The sequence below is a fragment of the Glycine soja genome, chromosome 19, assembly GCF_004193775.1.
Source record: "Glycine soja cultivar W05 chromosome 19, ASM419377v2, whole genome shotgun sequence".
Classification (NCBI taxonomy): Eukaryota; Viridiplantae; Streptophyta; class Magnoliopsida; order Fabales; family Fabaceae; genus Glycine; species Glycine soja.
The window spans coordinates 50,254,147-50,265,150 of NC_041020.1; the positions used below are offsets into that span (position 1 = coordinate 50,254,147).

Consider the following 11,004-nt stretch of genomic DNA (forward strand, 5'->3'; position numbering starts at 1 on the left):
ATTTAGAAATATACATCAATTGAAACACAAAGAATATTAAAAAAAATGATAAAAATGCTATCTTTGAAGAAAAACACTCTCATTCATGTAGTTATTCTAATTAATTATGTGTGCATAATAAATACTTTTTTCATATATAACTAAAATTTATCTTAATAAATATTTTTAAGATATATATCATAATTAATTTTTGTAATAAATTTTTATCTTATATATTGTATTTTAGATTTATAGTAAATAATTAATATTGTGATACAAGTTTATCTTTAATTATTAGATGTATTTTTTAAAAATATTGAATTCAATTTAAAAAAATAAAGACAAAAATGATAGATCGAAAGAGACAAATATTTTTTGTACAGAAGAAAGAGATAAATAGTTAAGGAAATCAAACATACAAATAAAGATAAAGATAGAGTAGTTTGAAGAAAATATAGAAAGATTTTCTTTTGAATTAGTTATTAAATTGAATCAAATTTGAAATTAACTATTTGATGGAGATTGATTATTTACAAAATGATGAATATTTCGGGTCTATAAAAATGATAAAAAAAATATCTTAATTATTTCAATACTTATTAAAATATCTCAAAAACTACCACTTTGTTAATATTTTTATTTTATTATTAGTTATAATTTTTTTATTGGTTGAGGATAAATATGAGATCTTGAGTTTGTGCTCATTCAATAATTTCTTTACATATGGTTGGTCTCATATTGCAAGAAGTATTATAGGAGGATATTCACGATAGAATCACAATAAAAAAATACACCCGTCTATATTTATTTTAAAATTTATTGACGATTAATTTTATTAAAATGAGTCTCATGAATCTGAAAAAAAATTAATACTAAATTTTTCAATTTTTTATTATTCTTTAAATTCACTTTTAATGTGGTTTTTCATTGTGGTTATTATTTTTTTATTCAAACATAAGTTAGATTTTATGATTTTCTTATAAATTAATTTAATCGAATAATTTTCACATTTCAAATTAATCAAAAATGGTTTCAATATCACATCCAATAATAAAAAAAAATCATTATTTTAAAATGATCATTTTAACTATTTTAAAAACATGAAAGACTAAGTAGAAATAAAAAATTAAAGTGAAAAGAAAAACTAAAACAAAAAGGATGAAACATGTAGTTTAGTTAATATTTATTTTTGTACATGGCGCACTTGAACAAACAACTAGCAGGGACTCCACACAGCACAGTTGACAGGGTTGCCCCCCCTAACTCCACACATAACGTGAAGTGTCAGAATGCTTATGCAGACACTATGACAATAAGTTTAATGCTCATGTCGGGTGGTCAAATAAGGTCAACAGGAAGAACTTTTAACATAAAGTTGACTCAATATTTTCTATTTTAGCTTTGTTAATTACGCGTTTGTTTAATTACATTATGGCAATCAGGGATTGGGCGGAGAAAAGAACAAATATTAGATGATTGTAGAGAATTGTCACCAAAATTTTATTTTGTTTAGGGGAAAATACATTTTAATGCTGCAAATTAATACAGTCTATTTGTCCACTAAGAGGCAAGTTTTAAAACAATAGTCTGAAAAACACTGGGCCTAGAATTTTCTACCCTCCATGTTTTTCGGCCTGAGTAGAATTTAGCACTTAGCGCATTCTTGGGCCAGAGGCTAACTCTGTTTACGATCCATATCTATTAGTGTTCTATCCAAACAAATAATCAGTGAGATTTTAATTGATTAATTATCTGACATAAAAAAAATTAGAGATCAATAGAACCAAAAAGATAATTCTTTGTTGGTTAAGTCAACTTCCATATAATCTACATATATATTAAATCTGTCGAGCACCTTGTGCGCTAAACTATTTTTTTTTCTTTTTTTTCTTATACTATTTTTGGAAAAAAACTGTGCAACTGCAGAGGCCCACATCCAGTTTGTTTAAATTCTGTTTGAATATATATTTTTTGAATATATATTATACAAAGCTACGCGTCAAAGAGGTGCTTAAAAGGCTATAAAGAGTACACATATCGTTGACATTTGTAAAAAAAAAAGAGAGAGAGAGAGAATAATCTTCGGTTTGATATGCCGACCAATATATACTAAATTACTGTTTGAGCATTTAATACCTTAGAGCTCACACTTTTTGTTCGTTAAGAAGTTTTATTCTAGTTGGTGGGGTTTTAGTTAAACTGTTACACACGCACCTTCACCTAATTTGTTCTCTCATCCCCCAAAGAAAACTCCCTTTGGGGAGGCTATGAACTCCGAAGCTCATTATGGAGTAGCTTAAAAGTAACTCCTAACCAAATTAAGACTAGTATAGAATATATGCATGGAATTGGTAGTGCATGTTGTTCAATGCTTCGAAGGCAACCACATGATAATGACTCAAAACAATTTTAAATGATGGTGGGTGTTTTAGGAATGGATGACACAATTAATCATGGATAAGATATATTCAATCATCAATCATATGTATGTATGAAGGGAATGTCTGCAGAAAACAACTTCACCAAGCTGATTTCCTCAATATGTATCTTATAATAGAAAGGAGGGCTTAATAGAAGCAGTCCCCCGGTTTTCAACTATATCTACCATCAAGACCCATGGCTGATGGCTAGCCTCCAAGTTTATTCACAGGGTCTGAGAGATAGCGGATTACCCTTTGAATCTGATTACGTTTTTATTTTGTCCAAATGGTTCTTTATTACTCTACTTTTCCAAACACGTAATTAACATTCGTAACATTTTAGAAACTCGCTTTTAATATGTTGGGACCTATCATGCCTAATTACGGTCAATATTAACGTGTTTTTTTATTTAATATTATTTCAATTTTCACCTACATCTATTATGATACTCAATTCTGATCCCTCATGATGAAGAGCATCAAACAGTAAATTAAATTACATAAAATTTAAAGATGTATACATAGACTAAACAATATCACCCTATCTTTAACCATGATTTGTTTAGATGACCTTTCCCAGTCCTTTAGAAATGAAAGACTTCCTAATGCCTAATCCCTAAACAGATGCATAGATGATTAGATCATAACAATGACAACAAAGTGCAAGAAAGAAACAATAAAAATTGGCATTGTATTTAATAGATAGTAAGAAAAAATTACCTTACAAAGGCATTGGCGACTAGGCTCCCAACGATGGAATTTAGCCTCTTATTGTCATGAAAGACTTTACACTTTAGGGATTGATATGAATAGAAGAAGAAGAGAGATGAATAAGGAAAAGAAAGAAGAATGACTATAAAATGAGGATTTCCCCTATTAGAGATGCTTATACTTTGAATGTACTCATCAAAGAGTTATGAGTTTAGGTGTGTCCTTATCTTTGCTTCCTACTCCTTGTATTGAGCTTAGCAAGTATCGCGGTGATCACATACTCAGTGCAGGATTCGCGTTAAACATGCCTTTGAACTTCTTTGTGGGTCTTCTATATGCTAAGCTTGTGCTGGTACTAGACGAGGCAACGAGTCTATATATCTTCATCTTTTTTTTCGATGTCATTTTTTAAATTTTCTTTCAAATCCCATTGGTAAAAAATTAACATAATATCAAACTCCTCATTTTTTTCATTAAGAATAATAATAAATAAATGAATTCTAATTATTCGTAGTCAAAATTGATTATCAATCAAATCTAAATTTTACAATTATCATAAAGATGTGTTAAATAAAAAAAATATTGAATTTCTCGTTACCTTTTATGTAAAAAAAAACAAAATACGTACAAACAAAGATTTTTTTTTTTTTACATATTCTGATTTTTTTTGTACATACGTCACAAACAAACTAAACCAGAAATTTTATTGATACATTTTCAATGTATTTTTAATAGATTATTCAAATATATATTTTACGTATATTTTAAAATATATTTTATAAATTATATTATATAAAATACTAATAAAATTATTAAAATTGTTCAACAAGAAATTATTCGTATCTAGATTTGACAGTAAATGTGGTTAAATACTAAATATATAATATTTTTAATTAATATATTTTATATAATATTATTTATAAATAAAATTTATATTTATTTTAAAAAGAATTTATAAATAGATTTTAAAATATATAAATACTAATCTATTTAAAATGTATTTGATATATTTCATGTTATATAATTTACAAAATATATTGAAAAATACATAGAAAATATATTTATAAAATTTCTGGTTTAGTTAGTTGGTTACATATTTTTATTTTATTTACATAAACAAAAAATAATAAGAGAAATTATATATATTTTTAATTATTTAACATATCTTTATAAAAGAGAATTATTTATATAAAAAAACTAATAAATGGAGATATATATATTTTTATATTTTACTACTCGCCAATTATATATTAGTTATGTCTAAGAATAAGATGATAGGTATGTGATAAACCAAGCTTTCACTGCATACAAGTTTCACGAAATAAGTAAACCGGAACGGAATTATCTTCCTAGGAAAGTGAGCTTGCCTACATGGTACTACAGTACTGACTCATTTAATATGCCAACTAGTGCAGCATTTCATTGTTCAAATGCTTCTTGGTTTCTGCAGCTTCAAAGTTGAAAGCCACTTTTTACGTCCCCTTCCTTCCCCTCTCGAATTCATTGAGTTTTGGAGTTTGGACTCTTCAGAAAATATGTTGATAGTAGTATTTATATTACTCTAATTACCTAAATATTTACAAATTTTCTTTAAAATAGATTAACTTTTTAAAATATTTTAAATTATAATAACTAAATTTTGACTCATGGGTTGTTGTTTTTTCTAGTTTAAATTAGACTTCGAGCGTAACTAATTAAAAACTAGATGACATCGCAGTAATAATCAGTACAATCTAATTACATCTAGTACATTTTTTCCAAAAACAAAAAGGCACTCGTGTCAGAGATTAGAACATTGATAAAAATACTCTAATTGTAACGCTCTAATATTCCAAATAAATTGAAAGTCCCTAACTCTTAAGAGGTAGTACATAGAAGTTCCAACTATGTTTCCCCAAGGCCACATAATATTGGGATTGGAAGATTATACAAATAGTTAAACTCAGTACACGTACACTTGGAGTAATGCATCTCGACGTTAGGATAAAAAAGTTGAGAGAAAAAAGAAACTGAAAACGATTTTGTAATAGAAAATAGGATTAAAACTGAAACCTGTGACTCCATTGGCATGAAAATAATATAAGAAAATGGTTTTTGTTAGAAATACCTAATGGTAAGTTGTAATATAGGATACAGGCTAACAAACAATACACGTGATGCATGGGGTGGGGACCAAAGAAAACCCCACGGGTAGATAGCATCACGCGGAGGTGGCATAGTAATGACAGGACAGGTAGGTGCATTTGCATGATGTGTGCTCTCATGCCCTATGGGTCGGGCCACCCCGAAAAATGACACAGTACACTTTCCACTTCACTTGTGTGAAATTTCATTTTTTTTTTAATCTCAGCCATGAAAGTCTTGCAGCTTCGAACAAGGAAGGAACATGTACCCATGTGACTTTGGTGTGGGAGTTCGGATGCAAAATCCAAAACACGGGCTGTACTTTTCTAGCTGTAGCGAATCCATTCTGTGACATTTAACAATGTTTAGAAATTTTCTCTTTTTCGAAGCTCAATTAAGTTAAGCAGGGAAAAACGGCGTAATTAGTTCATTTTAATTTCCAAAGTTGCTGCTTGCTCTGCTCAGCTTTTTATTGACACCCTATTTTCCCCCTGTTTCAAGGTTTAGTATCTTTCTTGATGTGGGGTGAAACATACCTTTTTTTTTGCATAAATCTATATACCCCATCTAAACTAAATGTTAGAAAAAATTTAAGATGAACAAATAAAAATCTTTTTTAAAGAAATTTGATGCCGAGGAGGAGATGCTAAAATGTCAAAACTGCATTAACTACCGTCAAATCTTCCATTTCACTCTCTCACGTCAACTAGATCATTTTGTTCACTTTAACTCTAATGGCGTTTTTCTCACTAACCCGCCTTTTTTTTTTTTCCTTTGCGTTACTCTCAACCAAGTGCCACCAACATAATAGCCCCCCAAAAAAAGTACCACCAACATAATACTAACAAACAAAAAGAAAAGCAACTTGTCTCCATCAACCTTACCAGCATACCATCCCAATCCGATCGTTGATTCATCCCTCCTTCCTTGCTTCTTCTCTCCTTTTCACCACTTAACCAAACCCAACTCATTTCTTCTGAAATTGCCTTTAAAAGTATTCCCTTTTAGTTATAGTTTTACCGCCCCCATTTTAATACTCTCTCTTTCTCTCTCTCTCTCTCACACACACACACACACATTCGGATCCTTTTAACACCGCCCCATTATTGCTTGCTCGTTAATTACGGCAATGACTCGGCTATTTCGATCCAAATCTTGCGGACTGGTGGAGTTCAACGCTGCTCCGCCGAGTCCACTTTTCCATGATGTGAAAAGTGAGGACGAAGACAATGAAGAAGATGAAGATGAAGATGAAGAAGAGGAAGAAGAAGAAGAATTGGACAGTGATGATGATGTTTCGAGCAACCCGGTTTCAACGGCGTTGATGAATCCAGGGTCAAAAGTGGAGAACAAAGGTTGGCGTGGTGGGCATGGTTGCCAATCTAACCAGTTTGCGATGTTGGATATTTTGTTGGCTGCGTTGAAGAAGTCGCTGGTGACTTGCAGTGTGGAGAGAGAGGATATTTCTTCGTTGGATATTAGCTGGCCCACAGAGGTGCGCCATGTCTCGCATGTTACCTTTGATAGGTTCAATGGCTTTCTCGGTTTGCCCTCTGAGCTCGAGCTTGAGGTTCCCAAGAGAGTCCCCAGTGCCAGGTGAACTTACATTTCACAATTCTCTCTTCTTTCAATTTCGTCCTTTCTTCTTCTTAACTAATCTTTTTCAGAGTGTAATTGAAGTTTCAATTTTGTTGACACTTTTCTCGGTACAGATCAGAGTGTTTTGATTCACATTTAGCTTAGGATTAGATGCATTTGTTTTTTTTAGTGTATGAATAAGTTTTTTATTTTATGAAGTGAGCTTCTTTTATGAGTTCAAATCACTTCGACTTCTACATAAATTGCATGATAACTTTGATTAAAGTATAGTACATAAATTATTACCTAGAAGTTTATCCAAACGTAACCATTTGTAATGAACTAAGCAACATAATGGCCCCAATTAGGACTAGGACCACATCTTTGTGTGTTGGTTGATGCAGAAATGTTTGTAATTTTGCATCGACCGGGGTGTTCTGAAACGGAGAAGATATTGGTTTTCGTGTTGAAGTTGCAAATTCTAGGAAACTTTGGTTTCTAAAGTTGAGATGCCCTGGATATTTTATGAGCCTTCCCACCTTGAAAGATTTTGGCTTTGTCCCTTGGTTGACGTCTGTTCAAAGTTTTATTTGAATGCATTTTCAATTGAAATAAGTTGCTTGATAACTGCGAATTAAAGGTTCGATGACTTACAGATGGGGAGGAATTAAACAGTTGGGTATGGATCTATTGTTGTAAACTCAATACAGCTTAGAAAGGTTCTTTGATTGGTCTTGTGGTTGTTGGTTGTAATCTCTTCATTGCCTCTTCTCTGCTCAGTGGAGGCAAGATAATGAAAAAACTATGCTGAGAGTTGATTGCTTTACCTTTCACTTTCATATATGTACTACCCTCTTCCTCTCTTTTCATTTAAAATCTATTTTTGACTGAGTTCATATGATCATGCAGTGCTAAGGTATTTGGAGTTTCTGCAAAGTCAATGCAGTGCTCTTATGATGAAAGGGGGAACAGTGTCCCAACGATTCTGCTGATGATGCAAAAGCGATTGTATTCAGAGGGTGGCCTTAAAGTATGTTATGTTTGTTCTTTAAAAGCATTTAATTGGTTTTGCTTTTCCATAATTGCTCTTTAGCTACAGGATACCGGTATGCTGGCTGAATTATAAACCTTTATTGATTGTTTGGTGTAGCTATAAATGTTTAATAGTTCATTAAATAAATCGATCATTAATCAAATTTGGTGGACAACCTAACTCGACTATGGGATAAATCCCCTTTAGTTCCACATAAATTTTGAGGCCTAATTTCATGCTTTTGCTATGCCTGAAGGCGGAAGGAATATTCCGAATTAATGCTGATAATAGCCAAGAAGAATTTGTGCGTGATCAGCTAAACAGAGGTCTGGTACCACTTGGAATCGACGTTCATTGTTTATCTGGTTTAATAAAGGTATATACTAAATTCTTAATTCTTAATTTAACTTTTCTATTATGCTTGACTTGATATAACTTAGAGTTAATTGAAATCTACTTTTATTTTAGCTTGACATTTATGATGCTTCAATTAGTACGGGATTTGTTATTGTTCTTTCAACATTTGGAAATATATGGAAAGGAAGCTCAGCCATAAAGTTGGTCTCTTTATGTGATTTGCAAAATTTATTAGTGTTCATATCGCATTTTATCAGTTAGTGTGTATTATTAAGGAATTCTTTCTTATAATCAACAAAGTGACAGCATTGATGAAATGTTGATAATTTTCTTAATCTGTTACCGAGATCTTCTGCCCACTTTTATTATTATTTTAATTTAATTTGTCTTGCAGGCTTGGTTTAGAGAGCTTCCAACGGGGGTACTTGATTCCCTCACCCCCGAACAGGTGATGCATTGCAACACAGAAGAGGATTGCACCAATCTTATGAAGTTGCTTCCTTCAACTGAAGCTGCATTGCTTGACTGGGCAATCAATTTGATGGCAGATGTTGTTGAGCGTGAACAGTTCAACAAAATGAATGCTCGCAATGTTGCCATGGTTTTTGCGCCCAACATGACACAGGTTAGCCAACATTATAAGCAAAGGTGTATTCTTCTGTTGTTTCGTGTTGGTTTCTCTCAAACAGTTTAATCAGGCTCATTATTTAGTTGAGCTTCCTTATGTTTTAATAATTTTTGTAAGGGTTATTATAAATATACACTCACTTTCTCTTCCATTTCATTATTACTTGTATCACATTTTTAACTTTTTCTTCCTACCAGTGAGGCCCTTTTACATGTTATTTATGCTAGTGGATATTTAAATGGTTGCTTCACTATGCTATGCAGATGGCGGACCCTTTGACTGCATTGATTCATGCAGTGCAAGTCATGAACTTCCTCAAGACATTGATTCTGAAGACCCTTCGAGAAAGAGATGAATCAATTGCCAAGGCAAGACAGCTGTCATCACTCTTAGATTCTCCCTCTTGCAAAGGTGATTCCCATCCTTTGGAAGTTAATAACAAGGAGGAATCTTGTGAAGAGGAAACTGAAGAGACCTGTAGCACAAAGCCACCTGTGAAAAGCAAGTTCTCAAGGACTTCTACCTTGGGAAGAATAGAATGGTGTATTGAAGAGAAACTTTGGAGATCTGAGGAAAAGGGAAATGGAGTTGGGGAATTGGAATCTGTTTCGGATAGTAGCTCACCTTCAAGGTATGAGAATGGTCCATTAGAGAATAGGTATAGAGGTATATATGACAGTGAACATTGGGTGAAATTGAGAAATGGAGTGCGCAGGCTGTGCAGACACCCTGTATTTCAATTGAGCAAGCCCACTAAGAAGCGTGCAAGTCTTGGTATTGTAAATACTAGGGAAGGAGGTGGAGAGGCTTGGGCCTAAAACAACTACTGCATGCATGAATGCATGCTTTGGTTTTATATATGGCTTGTATGATTGAGATGTATAGATGTTTGTTTGAGATTGTATGAAGCTAGCTTTAGTTGTAATTGATGCTTGGTCTCTTGGTAGAATCCAAGTTCTGAGATGTTTCAAGGAGTTTATCGTACCAATGACTAGTCCTATAAAGAATTTTGTTGGATCAAGTACTTGGTATTTTACCACTATAAATAACAAGTAGATACACACTCTGACCCTACTACATTTACCGGACTTGATCCTCTCCGGCCTGAAATCCATTAATCATGTGTCTGTTTTCTCTACCGTTAAACAGTGTGACTATAAGAGACTTTTTCCTACATTTGTAACGTGTTACATAGCCTTGAGAGGCTTCACAAAACACGTGTATAAGCACATAAAGACCAAAGTACAAGGGTGGTTAATAGTCTTGAGTGAAACTTAGCAATGAAATACTAACATTTTCCCATATTTTGATTTCTTTCTATTGATTTTTTTTAAACAGCTAAAGAATAAATGCTAGTATTAATTATGGTGACCTACATTACATATGAACTACATCTCCCAACCACATTCTGCTAAATATTTACAACATTTCTCCCATGAGTCCCCTCTGTCACCAGCTAGTCACATTATCCAACAATAACCCCTTCTCTTCTACTCTATAATAATTACCATTGTCAACTAGATGGTCCATTTTTGCTATATATATGGACCACACTGTGAGTGTGACCTATAAAACACAAACCCAACGTACAAAGAGCGCGCAACACATTATTCCCAAAATCTACTCTATTAATGCCTTACATTAATTCATGTATCCTTTCATTCCTCGTGCTAGCCTAAGCCTTCCATCAATTTTAACTGAAAATTGATGAGGTCCAGAGGCTAAGTCTCACAATAGATAACAATGAAAACTATAAATATCATATAAATAAAAATTAGATTATAAATCTAAATTTTAAGATTTTGAGTTAAAGTATTATATCAAATGTGAGTTGGTGTTAAACTATCTAATGATATCTGATTGATGTCAAGTTCACTTCAATTTTTTTTTTTTGGAAGGCCCCCCTGCTTCCAATTGTAAGTTCCTTCCATGGCAAGTGAAAAATCAATATCCTGAATAGAATTTGGACCTTCGGTTGCAATTGTTGGATCACTTTTGATGCCCAGCATCAAATACATTTGCCCAAAATGCAAACATTCTTATTTATATCAACGCAATGAAACAAATTTGTTGAAAACCAGCATGCAGTTGAGGCCACGACCCTGACAAAACAATTTCCTCTAATTTCATCTCTTCCTCGTATCATTTCATTATGTAGTGGTACCAGTACTTTC

At 32.5% G+C, this 11,004-nt stretch overlaps 1 protein-coding gene across 1 annotated transcript; it reads left to right on the top strand.

Annotated features, from left to right (window-relative positions):
• Positions 1 to 6,064: 6,064 nt before the first annotated feature.
• LOC114400576 (rho GTPase-activating protein 3-like) lies at positions 6,065 to 9,923 on the top strand. Its single transcript, XM_028363088.1, has 5 exons — positions 6,065 to 6,830; positions 7,722 to 7,842; positions 8,102 to 8,221; positions 8,597 to 8,827; positions 9,094 to 9,923. Exons 1-5 carry the CDS (start codon positions 6,364 to 6,366, stop codon positions 9,646 to 9,648), a joined length of 1,494 nt encoding a protein of 497 aa, XP_028218889.1. The 5' UTR covers positions 6,065 to 6,363; the 3' UTR covers positions 9,649 to 9,923.
• The last annotated feature ends 1,081 nt before the right edge of the window (positions 9,924 to 11,004 follow it).